General features: G+C 45.4%; 1 protein-coding gene across 1 annotated transcript in view; it reads right to left on the bottom strand.

The window, feature by feature from the left end:
• LOC137322210 (dynein axonemal heavy chain 8-like) overlaps positions 1-15,455 on the bottom strand; it is a 1,468,904-nt gene that overhangs the window by 1,118,051 nt on the left and 335,398 nt on the right. Inside the window, exons 18-19 of the mRNA XM_067985326.1 lie at positions 11,720-11,800; positions 9,762-9,878 (exon numbers count right to left, since the gene is read on the bottom strand). Of these exons, the coding sequence (XP_067841427.1) occupies positions 9,762-9,878; positions 11,720-11,800 (198 nt within the window). The remainder of the gene's footprint in view (positions 1-9,761; positions 9,879-11,719; positions 11,801-15,455) is intronic.

The raw sequence follows: 15,455 nt of genomic DNA on the forward strand, positions 1-15,455 counted from the left end.
CTGGCATAAATATACAATCTAGTGGAAGTCAGGAAAGTGTAGTTGAGAATAGTAAATTGATAGCTTTCTCGTGGAGATATTTGTGTCCTTGCCTATAATGAATAATGAGAAAACTACACTCAATAGCCTGGCCACTACCCTGACATCGGGACCATGCAGGGGGAGATAAGCACTCTAGACACCCCTGATCTTTTTGATAAGATAACCTGAAAACCTAAGAATGGCTACAGTGGACATAAAAGATACAAATGTATGTTGCCATCATCTGAAACGGAGACCAGGATGAAGAACATGATTACAAAGGCCTATGGCCTGGTGAGCTATTGCAACCACTCTTTAAACAAACCAGTTGCTTTTACAGGACTGAATCCTACAGGACATATGATGTGTGCCATGGAAAATGTTCGGAAATACCATGAGGAAGAAGAGACTGGCCAGCAGAAAGTTAATATCCAAGAACACTAAGCTCATTCCTATGAGATGCTGCTAGTATGCGGAGATACATGAAGAAGATACATTGAAGAATGAGTCTCAGACAGGCTCAGTTACTTGACAACAGCACAACAGGAAAATGGTTAATGTGGTCCAGGCGAGTGAGAAATCCTTTTAAACAAGGCACTGACACATGGTCCATAGAGAAACCAACTAATTAATGAAACAGTCAGGAAACACTGGTATCAATCAAAAGGACTGAAATTAAAGTAAAGAGGGACACAGTAATTTGGATTTCCAAAATTCAGGGTTAGGTTCCCATCAGTTAACAATAAAATTGGGAGAAACAATATTTAGAAGATATCCGCACGATGGATACAAAATTACAAGATTATGAGGGGCCCAGATAAAGTAGACAGGAAGTACCTGTTTCCCCTAGCAGAGGGTTCAAGAACTAGAGGACGTAGATTTAAGCTGATTGGCTGGAACAAAATTAAAGGGATGTGTTACTAGACATGCTGTCACTGTGTGTCCACATCGAGTTGGACACAGCCTAGAAGCACAGTGTGGGTTTAATAATACCGGTACCAATCCGGATATTAACTGTACCATGGAGGCCCTCGAGGCGGATCTAAAACCCACTTAAGTGGCATATGCCGGAGAGGGTGAATATTGTGTTACAACTAATTTGAAAACGTTTAAATATGCCAATCTAACTTGTGATATTTTAAGTCCAGAATTCTACTCCATTTCTGAAGTCCTGGTTCGGATTAGACCCGAGGAACTGGTAGAGATACACCAGCATAACCTCACCACCTTACAAGTTTCTGAGAATGTCAGAAAGGACTTAAAAGCATATCAGGACACATTTGGGTATCTGACACCCCTGTTGCCTAAATACTTGAAAGCATTGCGAATGGAGATACGCCTCTCCCAGAAGGTTTATTATAACCTACAACAGGACAATAACAACATTAAGCATGACATTGACCAAATTAAAGTCACCACCTGGTGAAATGACCTCTGGAATTTGGGACTGAATATACAGATCCATCTTTGGATTAGATTAATTTCATATGTATTAGTCGTAGTGCAGTTTGTTGTAATGTGCTTCTTGATTTTCATTGCATGTAATAAATGTAAGCAGAGGATGAAGGGTTTGGCAAAGATAGTAAAACAGAGCCTGGGTGAGAATGTCCCCATTGTCTCTGTGGTTTCAACTAAGAACACATCTTAATGGTACCGGGAGTAGCACCCGCTGGGGTAAGGTGCATGTAAAAGGGGAGACAATCATAGTTTGATAGGATTATCAGATGCTCTGCCTCTCTTCCACCCGGACTGGTGGCCAACACGAAGGGAACCTGGTTAAGATGAGGTACAGCATCTAATGGGATATTGTAGGGAGAATTTGGATTAAGGGATATAATGGGGAGGGCACCAATTCACAGGTATAAAATGGTCTGAAAGGTACCATTCAGTCCAGTTAGGCTGGAAACAAAATATAAAGCACCATGAGATATTTGACTATGTTAGCCTTTTCAAACTAACATGAATAGGTTTAGCTGACCAAGGACATTCACAGCTTACTTGAGAGATGTTTAGAAGGAGTCTGTTCCTGAGAACAGATAAGAGTACAAAGGCGTATTGATGAAACGTGTCTGTGTTCTATTGGGACTTCTCTAGTTCAAGGGTTAGTTATATTCATTGTTATAATTCTTATAGTTTATTGCTTATTTAAATGATGCTGCGCTGCAGAACCAGTGAGCACCTTAATAATTGGTTATCATGAAATGATAAAAGGGGGGAATGAGAATCCCTACGTGGTCAGTTTTTGGTAAAATATTAAGATGCCTATGTGGCAAAGAAGCAGAATGCAAAATGGTTAGAAAGGGTTAATTAGTTAGTAACTGAGATTGGTACAGGTGGCCTGGCCCCCTGCTGGGCCATATGTTTGCGTAGTCAGCAGGTTTGCATGGTCTTAGCAATGTAGAGTCTTTGATGTGATTCAAGGACTGGTCTGAATGTCTCCATGTTTATGGCAGATCAATATAGGTAACGAGCTTAGCCAAAGTTGAAAGACATTCCAGGTTGGGAGATAAGGAACAGAAGGAACAGGGAAGAACATTCTAAGTTGGAAGGTGAGGAAGTATCCCCTTTGATGTCTAACAGCAACATGGTCAGCACATGGATTATCTGTGATTGGCCGGAAATAATGTAACTCCGCATGGCAACCTGTGCCCGGCTTATGATTGGTGTTGACTCTTGTGTTAATGATGTTCCAACCCCTATTGATTTGTATAAAGGTATGAGTTTTTGTCTTTGTCTTTGTCTCCTTATTCTGTTAGAATCATTCGGATTCTCTCAGGAATCTGAATTGAAGCTACAGACTAAGACCTGCTATTAAAGTTGTGTTGAACTTTACGGTGTACTCGAATCAGTTCTTGCTGAACCAGACTGAGGGGAAAGAATCCGGATCGTCACCAGCGCCACCAAGAGGGCATGGGAGGAGGTCGCCGCTGAGGTCACAAGCAGGGGAAACACCACCCGCACTTGGATTCAGTGCCGCAAGAGATTCAATGACCTCACCAGGTCCGGGAAAGTGAGTACACTAACGCACTCTGCGTCACTCCGTCTTCCACATCACCTCAAACACCTCACAACCCCATCTCCACTGACAGCACTGCGCTCCTGCACCAATCCTCACAGCCACCCAACTATCATCCTCACAGTGCCTGCACGTACCCACCGTCCCTGTCCCCACTCGACCACTACCACACACCCCAATGCCCATACAATGGGATGGCCATGTGGCACACGCATCCTCCCATCCATCTGGCACACGCTCAATCCAATCACACCAATGCTTGAAGCGTCTCACATTGTAATCATCACTCAATAACGTTTTTGTGTTTTGCCCTCACAGGAGAAGAGGGCCAGGAACGCACGCGACAGGGCACGCACCGGAGGGGGCCCGCCACACGAGGTGGCCCTGACAGACGCCGAGGTCGAGGCACTGGAGATCAGCCGCACGCTGCATTGCCTGTCGGTGGCGGATGGCGAGTCTGGTTCTGGCGAAACGGCCGGTAAGGGAAAGCTGGCACTCATGACTCATGAGCGCGAATGATTTTAGCATCACATGGCATATGCCGCACCGCCACATTTGGTCACATGCCTGATATTTCCCTCTGTTCTCTTGCAGGACCGTCTGCGATCGACGTTTCGGTTGAGGGCGATTCCTCAGAGGACATGCCCGTCTCTGAGGGTGCATTGTCACATGAGCCTTGCATCCACCAGCGCAGATACACACACCTCGGTGGATTCCCCCCCCTCAGTTAGTTGGGATTGCACATGGTGAGTCACCGTGCACACGTGAGCATGAGCAGACCCTGGTGGCAGGGTCAGCCGCGGAGGGTCCGCGTCGGTGGGAGCACTCTTCTCCAGGCTCTGCTCAGCCGGACCCAGATGCTGAACCCAGGGGGCCACCTGTCAAAAGGAGAGTCGTCGAGGGGCACCAGAACATTGCTGAGGTACTGGGAGAGGTGCCACGCGCACTCTCCACAATCGCACGGAGGATGGAGGAGTCCAACTCCTGCATGAGGGGAATGGTGGCACAGGTGCAGGAGGGTATCGCCGAGATAGTGTCGCAGGGACGTGAAGGCATCTCTGAGATAGTGTCGCGGGTAGGTGTGGGAACGTCTGCGGTGGAGAACAGGTTAGCCTCCCTCGAGCGTCACGCACAGCTCACCAATGAGTCCGAGCAACATTCTGCCACTATCAACAGGTTGACAGATACATTGGAGGTGGCCTTGCAAGGTCTCACCCACGTCATCCAAACTGCCGTCCAGCAGGGTGGAAGGGGTGATGTGGGCCTTGGCCATGAGTGGGAAGATGGTGAACGGGGAAATGGAAGTGTGGACGCTACTCAAGGCGCCCCCACGTCTCACCCGTTGCCCCCCCTCTCAACCAGTGCCTGCGACAGTCCATCCTCTCCAGGTGGCCGAGTCTGCCCCTGCACAGGTGCAGGAGGAGCAGTCTGTGGAGGTGCCCTCATGGGCACCGAAACCCAGGGGGCGTCGGCCCAAAGCATCGACCAGGTCAGGGCACGAACAGGAGCAACCTGCCACCACCTCTGCTGGAGCCACAGGGGTAGCACCACGTAGGGGTACCCGGAAACGAAAGCCGAAAGTTCCGTGAGCACACAGGGATTGCACCAGGGTGTTTGTCTATTTGTTTTTTTTTAATTTCCACTCTTTGAATGTCACCACAAAATAAGCTCACTTTTTCTCACCAATGCAGCCACCTTTTGTCCATAATTCTGCGGCTTGTGCAATATGTCCCTTCCGTGCGCCTCATCATGACGACGATCACCCCGTCCCACCCATTGGGCATAATACAGTGGGTGCAGGTGTACAGGCACCACTCTTCTGTGGAGGGAGCCTGTATGGACCCTCGTCTGTGCACGTTATGACATGTAAACGCCTCACACAGTGTGATGTTAGGAGAACCGTTGGCATATGAGTGCCTCCCTGGCCTGACGAGCACGCAGGTGAGCCGGTGTTCGGCGCATGGGTCGTTCCTCCTCCTCTCCCTCTTCCTCCTCCTCCTCCTCCTCATTGTCGTCCTCAATGTGGGTGGTGGGTGTGCATGGGGCCTCCTCCAGCGGCACCCCTCTCTGTAGTGCCATGTTATGCAGGGCACAGCAGCCCTATAGCCTGCTCAATTGTAGACCTGGTAGCAATGTGGCTGTCATTATACCGACGCTGCAGCTCGGTAATGGGGTTCCTCAGAGGTGTCATAAGCCACGTGTGCAGGGGATATCCCTTGTCGCCGAGGAGCCAGCCGTTGCCGGCGTTGGGTGCGTGGAAGAGGGGCGGGACGGTGGACTCCCTGAGGACGAAGGCATCGTGGCAGCTGCCAGGGTATCTGGCGCACACGTGTAGGAATCTCTGGCGGAGTTCACAAATGAGCTGGGCGTTCATGGAGTGATACCCTTTCCTGTTGATGAACAGCCCTGGCTCATGTGGAGGTGCCCGTATTGCTATGTGAGTGCAATCGATTACACCCTGCACCCGTGGGAAGCCAGCCACAGCATGGAATCCAACCGCCCTCTCCGTCTGGCTGCGCTCATCCATGGCGAAGTTGATGTAGGTCGAGGCCCTGCGGAACAACCCATCGGTGACCTGCCTTATGCACTTGTGTGCAGACGACTGACAGACCCTGGTGATGTCCCCCGTGGCACCCTGGAAGGATCCGGAGGCGAAGAAGTTGAGGGCAGTGGTGACTTTGACGGCGACGGGTAAGAAGATGCTGCTTGGTCCATCCGGGAGCAGCTCGTCATTGAGGAGGCTGCAGATGTCGGCGACTACCTGGCGAGTGACTCTGAGCCTACGTATGCACTGCTGCTCAGAGAGGTCCATGAAGCTGAGACTCGGTCTGTAGACCCTGTGCGGAGGGTAGTGCCTCCTGCGACGCATCTCTCTCTGCGGATGCCCTCCATCCTGCTGTGCAGGTGGATGTGCCACAGCACCGTGTTGTGGGGATGCATGTCTCTGAGGCGGACGGCGTGGACTGCGAGGCTGCTGAGGCTGGTCATGCTGTTCGTCCTCCGAGGATGTCAACGCAGCACCCATCTGGCAGGTGTAGGTTTGCGGGGTTGTGCACGCTAGAAAAGTGTGTCCTCGCACAGGGGTTGCACTTCCACGCCGGTGAATCTTCTTGCTTGGAGGAGGGTGGTGGAGGGCAGGCGTTGCCCAATGTTACGGAGTGTCCTCCTGCGTTCGTGAAGGCTCTCCCCCCCGCCAACCTGTGGAATGCACCTTGGCAGCTGCCACAGGCTGCTGGCTGCAACACGTCCGTTGAGAGTGTGAGTGTTTCCCCCAGTATGGGAAACAGTCTCATTTCACTGTAAAATCCCACACCTGTTAAATAAACAGCTCAATCAGGTCATTTAATGACCTGAAATACCAAGATAAATACACTCAAGTGGAACCCCGCTGGCTTTAATTGCCTGCGGGATTCCCACCAGCGGGGGCTACGCACGCACCCCCGCACGTCAGCGCGGAACCCGGAAGTGGGCGGGATCGAGGCGCGATCCGGTCCCGCTCCTCGAAATCGGGATTTTAGAGGCCCCCCTGCCGAGAACGCACCCGGGACCGGGTGCTAAAATCGGGCCCTATGGGTGGAAATAAGAAATAACATGGGGTGGAAAACACTGGTGGGAGTAGATTATAGGCCCCCTAACAGCTATACCGTTGGACAGAGTATGAATCAAGAAATAATTGGAGTTTGGAACAAAGGTAATGCAATAATCATGGGGGACTTTAATCTTCATATAGACTGGACAAATCAAATTGGCAGAGGCAGTCTGGAGGACGAGTTCATGGAATCCATTCAAGACAGTTTCCTAGAACAATACGTCGTGGAACCAACCAGGGAGCACACTATTTTAGATCTTGTCTTGTGTAATGAGACAGGGTTAATTAGTAATCTCACAGCAAAGGATCCTCTGGAGGAGAGTGATCATAATATAATAGAATTTCACATTGAGTTTGAGAGTGACATACTTAAATCTGAAACTAGAGTCTTAAACTTAAATAAAGCCAATTACATCGGTATGAGGGGCTAGTTGGCTAAGATAGATTGGGAAATTAGATTAAAAGGTATGACGGTAGATAAGCAATGGCAAACATTTAAAGAAATATTTCAATATTCTCAACGAGTATACATTCCATTGAGAAAGTATTAGATAGTATTAGATTAAAAGAAGAAGCATATAATATTTTTACGCAACGAGTGGTTGGGATCTGGAATGCACTGCCTGAGGAGTGGAGGCAGATTCAATCAAGGCCTTCAAAAGGGAACTGGATAAGTACTTGAAACGAGAAAATTTGCAGGGCTACAGGGATAGGGCGGGGGAGTGGGACTAGCTGGATTGCTCCTTTATAGAGCCGGCGCGGACTCGATGGGCCGAATAGCCTCTTTCCATGCTGTAACCTTTCTATGGTTCTATGATAATGTTGCTAAGAAGAGTAATAAGCCTGAGGATTGGGAGAGTTTTAGAAACCAGCAAAGGATGACCTAAAAATTGATAAAGAGGGAGAAAATAGAATATGAGAGTAAAGAAGCAAGAAATATAAAACCTATTAAATGTTGGTAGTCAGACGGATTTGGGTGTCCTTGTACGTGAAACACAGAAATTTACATGCAGGTACAGCAAGCAATTAGGAAGACAAATGGTATGTTGACCTTTATTGCAAGGGGGTTGGTATACAAGAGTAAGGAAATCTTGCTGCAATTGTGCATGGCTTTGGTGAGGCCTCACCTGGAGTACTGTGTACAGTTTTGGACTCCTTATCTAAGGAAGGATATACTTGCCTCAGAGGCAGTGCAACAAATGTTCACTAGATTGATTCCTGGGATGAGAAGGTTGTCCTATGAGGAGAGATTGAGTAGGATGGGCCTATACTCTCTGGAGTTTAGAAGAATGAGAGGTGGTCTCATTGAAACATATAAGATTCTGAGAAAGCTTGACAGGGTAGATGCTGAGAGGCTGTTTCCCCTGGCTGGAGAGTCTAGAACTAGGGGGCAAAGTCTCATAGGGGGTCGGACATTTCGGACTGAGATGAGAAGGAATTTCTTCACTCAGAGGGTTGTGAATCTTTTGAAATTTTTTTTTTTATCCATTCATGGGATGTGGACGTCGCTGGCAAGGTCAGCATTTATTGCCCATCCCTAACTGCCCTTGAGAAGGTGGTGGTGAGCCGCCTTCTTGAACCGCTGCAGTCCGTGTGGTAAAGGTACTCGCTCAGTACTGTTAGGTTGGGGGTTCCAGGATTTTGACCCAGCAACGATGAAGGAATGGCGATATATTTTCAAGTCAGGATAGAGTGTGACTTGAAGGGGAACGTGCAGGTGGTGGTGTTCCCATGCGCCTGCTGCCCTTGTCCTTCTAAGTGGTAGTGGTCATGGGTTTGGGAGTGCTATTGAAGAAGCCTTGGCGAGTTGCTGCAGTGCATCTTGTAGATGGTACACACTGCAGCCATAGTGCACTGATGGTGGAGGTAGTGAATGTTTAAGGTGGTGGATGGGGTGCCAATCAAATGGGCTGCTTTGTCCTGGATGGTGTTGAGCTTCTTGAATGTTGTTGGAGCTGCACTCATCCAGGCAAGTGGAGAATATTCCATCACACTCCTGACTTGTGCCTTGTAGATGGTGGAAAGGCTTTGGGGAGTCAGGAGTTGAGTCACTTGCTGCAGAATACCCAGCTTCTGACCTGCTTTTGCAGCCACAGTATTTATGTGGCTGGTCCAGTTAAGTTTCTGGTCACTGGTGCCCCCATGATGTTGATGGTGGGGGATTCGGCGATGGTAATGCCGTTGAATGTCAAGGGGAGGTGGTTAGACTCTCTCTTGTTGGAGATGGTCTTTGCCTGGCGACTTGTCTGGCACGAATGTTAATTGCCACTTATCTTTGGAAATCTTTGAAACTCTCTACCCCAGAGCGCTGTGGATGGTCAGTTGTTGAGTATATTCAAGAATGAGATCGATAGATTTTTGGACTCTACGGGGAGCGGGCGGCAAAGTGGAGTTGAGGTCGAAGATCAGCCATGATCTTATTGAATGGGGGAGCAGGCTGAAGGGGCCATATGGCCTACTCCTGCTCCTATTTCTTATGCTCTTATACTAAGTGAAACAGAAAAAGTAGTGTTGAATATTTTTTCAAGTGAAACCGTGACTGTATTACAAGAAGACTCAGGTACAAAGACAAACTGAGGACTATTGTCAGGAGGCACTTCTTCATGCAAAGTAATTAATTCCTGGAATAATTGCCAATTTCAGTAGCATAGGCAAAAACTCTGGAGTCATTTAAGACAGTTGGATGCTTTGTTGCAAGAATCATAGATTTCTATGGAAAGTTGCATGAGATGGGTCGAATGGCCTCCCTTATCTGAACTTCTCTTTCCAATCCTCTATCTGGAGGGAAGATTTCCTCTGGTTACATCGCAAACAGCAGGAACATGTCCTATATTCACTACTTTTAACATAAAAGCTTTCTAAATATTATTACCCTTTTCCCTGGTTTCCCCCCATGGGACACCATATTTGTATATGGAGGTTGAACAAATAAGAATTTAAAAAAAAAAATTTCTGATGTGGCTAGTTGCTATACAAATATACTACAACTACAGACTGCATTTCATCTGACTCTTGCCATACCTGTTGAGAACCTGTTGTCACTTGCTGCCAAAATTAAATTAGATGTTCTGTTTCCCACTACTGTTATCCTTCAGTTTAATAAACAAATTTAGAGTTTGTAAGAAATCTACTTACTGTTTTTAACAATGTAATCAACTCATCTATGGCTGTATTTGCATCAGAGAAGAATCGTTCAAGTGTTAGAGATGACCAGTTCAGTAAAGTGACTCCTTGTCTCAGAACAGACTCAATCTAAAAGAAAGAAACAATGGTCCATGAATATGAAATTATTATGAATGCTTCTCAACCAAAATATAAAAACTACTATCATTGATATCTTGTTTATCTTCACATTATCTCACAAGTTATCATTTATTATACTTGGAACCTCTCTGTAATATGCTGTGCATGAAACACATGCAACAGCTTAACTTACAAGTCATAACTTGTAACAGCTTTTCTCTGCTAGAGTCAGAAGGTTGCAAGTTTCAAGTACTGACCAACACCTCCAAAAAACATAGTAACTTCATTCATCTTGTTGATGTTTGTGTGATCTTGCTATGTGCAATGCGGCTACTGTGTTTGTACATATAACTGCACTTCACAGTAATCCATCGTATGAGGCACTTTGAGATGTTTTTGAGGAGTGAAAATATATATAAATACAAGTCTTTCTTCCTTTTATCACAATTTTTAATATTAAAATTTTAGAATGAAAGGGATTGGCTGATACAGAGGGTTAGTGCATGATTCTCCATGTCATCAGGGGAACTCTTACTGTCTGGTACTCTAGCAGTGGAGGCAATGGCACCGGTGAAATTACCACAGATTCCAAGAGGACATAGGAACAGGAGTAGGCCATTCAGCCCCTCGAACCTGCACCTCAATTGCATTTATCCACCTTTGCTCCATATTTCTTGATACCCTAACAAGATCTGTCTTGAAAATGTTAATTAAGAACATACGAGAAATGTCGGACAGGAAAAGACTTACTGGTCATTCCAGCCTGTCTCATACAGTTGTAATGTCTTATGCATCACAATATATACACTGCTCACCTCATCCAGAGCCATGTAATCTCCTGGAAGAGGCAAAACATCAGATAAAAATCCAGGCCAATTAGGGGAAAAAAATCTGGAAAATTACTCTCTGACCTCCTTAGGCGATCAAAACTAGTCCAAGAGACCATTCTGGCCCTGATTAATGTTACAAGGTCTTGTATGAGGTGATCTCCGACCCAGCCAAAAGCAGGTCCAGCTCTCGCTTGAAGGAATTCAACAAATCAGTGTTCACCGCATGAGCCAGCAACCTGTTCCACAGGTCCAGTATTCTCTGGGAAAAGAACCATCTTGTAACGTCTAACCTGTTTCTGCCCTTACATAACTTGTAAGAGTGACCCCTAGTCCTCCTTAACCTATTCAGTTGAAACAATTGGTTTACACAAACACAATCTACTCCCTTCATCATCTTATAAACCTCGATCAAATCACCCGTAAGACTATATTTCTCATATAGAGACCCAGCTCATTGAGCCTATCTGGATAACTCAGATGCTTTAAACTAGGAATTAATCTTGTGATGCTCCTCCTTTTCCAAAGACTCAATATCATTGATTAAATCACTACTCAACCATCTAAACTCAAAAGATAAAGCCAAGTTTATGCAATCTGCCCTCATAATTTAACTCTTTAAATGCTGGCATAATTCTAGTCTATCAATGAATATACAATGAATATTGTCACTTTAACAAATATTGCTTTCACTTAAAATACTAACAATTCATTAGGAGTAAATTGGAAGTCAATAGAAAAGAAAATTGGGTGAGGTGTAAAACAGGCTGTTGATCCTCCATCACCCATTTTTCGCATGCCGATAAAAGTTAAAATTACCCTTTTATATTTTGGTTATGAAACCAAATACGATACAACAACCAGTTCATCTATCATTGGTCAGTTTACACTGTATGGAACTAATTAATAACTACAAAGTAAGGCAAAATTGTAAAGCATATTTTGCCTGCCTAGCTATATATATTTTATTTACCTTTACTATATATTAAAAATATTTCTTTTACTATATAATTTAATCCTCACCTTCTTAATTTTAGGTGTTATCAATGCCACAAACTCAGAAGGAATTCCTCGGCACACGCTCTCAAATGTATGAAGAACAGTCTGATTACAGGAATAAAAATGAAGAAAAGTTTTAATATGTAAAATCAGTTCTGTTTCTAGTAATCAACTCTAATTTGAGTTCACTTCTTGTTCTGAACAATAATGCAGAAACTGACACTTGGCGATTAAATCTGCTCTAAATGGGAGATTCACAGATCACGGTGTGGGGGCGGGGGGGAAGGAAGAGCACCCAAAGCTAGAGCTCCCTGCATGACTAAAGAAATTGAGATTAAAATTAAACAGAAAAAGGAGGCTCAAGTTCATAGTACAGTAGAGATTCAAACAGAATACAGAAAGTGCAGACGAGAACTGAAAAAGGAAATAAGAGGGGCAAAGAGAGTGTATGAGAAAACATTCGCGGGTAACACTAAAGTCTTTTATAAACATATAAAGTGTAAAAGGTTAGTCAAAGGAAGGTAGGGAAAAAAATCTTCTTGTGGAGGCAGTGGGCATGGCTGAGTTACTAAATGAGTATTTTGCATTTGTCTTCACTAAAGAAGAGGATGTTGCCAATGTCACAGTAAAGGAGGAGGTAGTAGAGAAATTGGATAGGATAAAACTAGATAAACAGGAGGTACTTCAAAGGTTGACAGCGCTCAAAGTAGAAAAGTCACCCAGTCCAGATCATAGAATCATAGAAAGGTTACAGCACGAAAGGAGACCATTTGGCCCATTAAGTCCATGTGGGCTCTATGCAAGAGCAATCCAGCTAGTCCTACTCCCCTGCCCTATCCCTGTAGCCCTGCAAATTTTTTCCTTTCAAGTACTTATCCAGTTCCCTTTTGAAAGCCATGATTCAATCTGCCTCCACCACCCCTCCTGGCACTGCATTCCAGATCCTAACCACTTGCTGTCTAAAAAAAGTTTCTCCTCATGTTGCCTTTAGTTCTTTTGCCACCTTAAATCTATGACCTCTGGTTTTGACCCTTCTGCCAATGGGAACAGTTTCTCTCTATTCTGTCTAGATCCTTCATGATTTTAAATACCTCTATCAAATCTCCTCTCAACCTTCTCTGTTCGAAGGAGAACAATCCCAGCTTCTCCAGTCTATCCACGTAACTAAGGTCCCTCATCCCTGGAATCATTCCAGTAAATCTCTTCTGTACCCTCTCAAAGGCCTTCACGTCTTTCCTAAAGTGCGGTGCCCAGAACTGGGACACAATACTCCAGTGAGGAAGACAGACTTCAGGAGGACCCTAAAGAAAAAGGGTGGCACTGCCAAATTTAGAGCCCGCTGGTTGTCTAGAAATATATTGGGCAAGATAAAGCAGAAAAAGAAAGCTTATGACTGTCACAGAAAACTAAGTACTGCAGAAAGCCTGGAGGAGTATAGAAAGTACAGGGATGACGTAAAAAAGGAAATAAGGAAAGCAAAGAGAGGGCATGAAAAAATATTAGTTAGTAAGATTAAAGAAAACCCAAAGATGTTTTATCAGTACATTAAGGACAAGAGGATAGCTAAGGAAAAGGTGGGACCTATCAGGGATGATAAGGGTAACTTGTGTGTAGAAGCAGTGGATGTGGGTAGGGTTTTAAATGAATATTTTGTCTCCGTATTCACAAGGGAAAGGGATGATCTAGATGCAGTAGTTAAAGAGGAGAGGTGTGAAATATTGGATAAGGTAAACATAACGAGAGAGGAAGTACTAGAGGGACTGGAATCCTTGAAAGTTGATAAGTCACCAGGGCCGGATGGATTGTTTCCTAGGCTATTGAAGGAAGCCAGGGAGGAAATAGCGGACGCTCTGAGGATCATTTTTCAATCCTCACTAGATACAGGGGAGGTACCGGAGGACTGGAAGACTGCAAACGTAGTACCATTGTTTAAAAAGGGTACGAGGGAAAGGCCGAACAATTATAGGCCGGTCAGTCTTACCTCGGTGGTAGGCAAACTATCAGAATCAATACTGAGAGATAGGATAAACTGTCACTTGGAAAGGCATGGTTTAATCAGGGTTAGTCAGCATGGATTTGTTCAGGGAAGGTCATGCCTTACAAATCTGATTGAATTCTTTGAGGAAGTGACAAGGTGGATTGATGAGGGTAGTGCAGTGGATGTTGTCTACATGGATTTTAGTAAGGCATTTGACAAGGTCCCACATGACACACTGGTCAGAAAGGTAAAAGCCCATGGGATACAGGGAAATGTGGCAAATTGGATCCAAAATTGGCTCAGTAACAGGAAACAAAGAGTAAAAGTGGATCGATGTCTTTGCAAATGGAAATCTGTTTCCAGTGGTGTGCCACAGGGCTCAGTGTTGGGTCCCTTGCTGTTTGTGGTATATATTAATGATTTGGACTTGAATGTAGAGGGCATGATTGGCAAATTTGCAGACGACACAAAAATTGGCCGTGTAGTTAATAGCGAAGAGGATAGCTGTAGACTCCAAGAAGATATCAATGGGTTGGTGGAGTGGGCGGAAAAGTGGCAAATGGAGTTCAACCCAGAGAAGTGTGAGGTAATGCACTTAGGAAGGGCAAACAGTAAAAGGGAATTCGCAATAAATGGGAATATATTGAGAGGGGTCGAGGAAGTGAGAGACCTTGGAGTGCATGTGCACAGGTCCCTGTAGGTGGCAGTACAGGTAGATAAGTTGTGAAGAAGGCATATGGAATGCTGTCCGTTATTAGCCGAGGTATGGAATACAAAAGTAGGAATGTAATGATGGAGCTGTATAAAACCCTGGTAAGGCCACAGCTGGAGTATTGTGCGCAGTTCTGATCACCACATTACAGGAAGGATGTAATTGCTCTGGAAAGAGTGCAGAGAAGATTTACAAGAATGTTGCCAGGGCTTGAAAATTGCAGCTACGAGGAGAGATTGGATAGGCTAGGGTTGTTTTCCTTGAAGCAGAGGAGGCTGAGGGGAGACTTGATTGAGGTGTACAAAATTATGAAGGGCCGAGATAGAGTAGACAGGAAGTACCTGTTTCCCCTAGTGGAGAGTTCAAGAACTAGAGGACATAGATTTAAGCTGATTGGTGGAAGGATTGGAGGGAACAGGAGGAAAAACTTTTTTACCCAGAGGGTGGTGGGTGTATGGACTTGAATGTAGAGGGCATGATTGGCAAATTTGCAGACGACACAAAAATTGGCCGTGTAGTTGATAGTGAAGAGGATAGCTGTAGACTCCAAGAAGATATCAATGGGTTGGTGGAGTGGGCGGAAAAGTGGCAAATGGAGTTCAACCCAGAGAAGTGTGAGGTAATGCACTTAGGAAGGGCAGTACTTACAAGTTAGTTGCTGGTTTACTATTTCTGGCTATTATTTGACTACTTGGCCTTTTTTTTGCTATGTTCCAACACTCTTGAAAGTTCACTTTGTCTGCACAAAGATAGGCTTTGCTGCTTTTGTGCAATTTCTGCTCTTTACTCACAAATAGTGTGGCTCCAAGCATGGGTGGCCTGGTAAGGCTGCCTTTGGGAATAGAGGACGAGTGAGAGCAATGAATGAAGCACCACAGAGCAGGAGAAGCTGCCAGAAGAGGAAGGAGGAGGACACCGAATGGGAGGCCATATCCACACAGGGTTTTCAAGTAGCACTTCTCCCACCTCAGCTTGACTGCAATGTATGAGGCGCCTTCGATTTACCAAGGAGGCGGTCACCAAACTTTGTCACCTGCTGCATCCACAATTACAGCCTCAAATTGGTGGTA

This window comes from Heptranchias perlo, chromosome 5, assembly GCF_035084215.1.
Source record: "Heptranchias perlo isolate sHepPer1 chromosome 5, sHepPer1.hap1, whole genome shotgun sequence".
In the NCBI taxonomy this organism is placed as follows: domain Eukaryota; kingdom Metazoa; phylum Chordata; class Chondrichthyes; order Hexanchiformes; family Hexanchidae; genus Heptranchias; species Heptranchias perlo.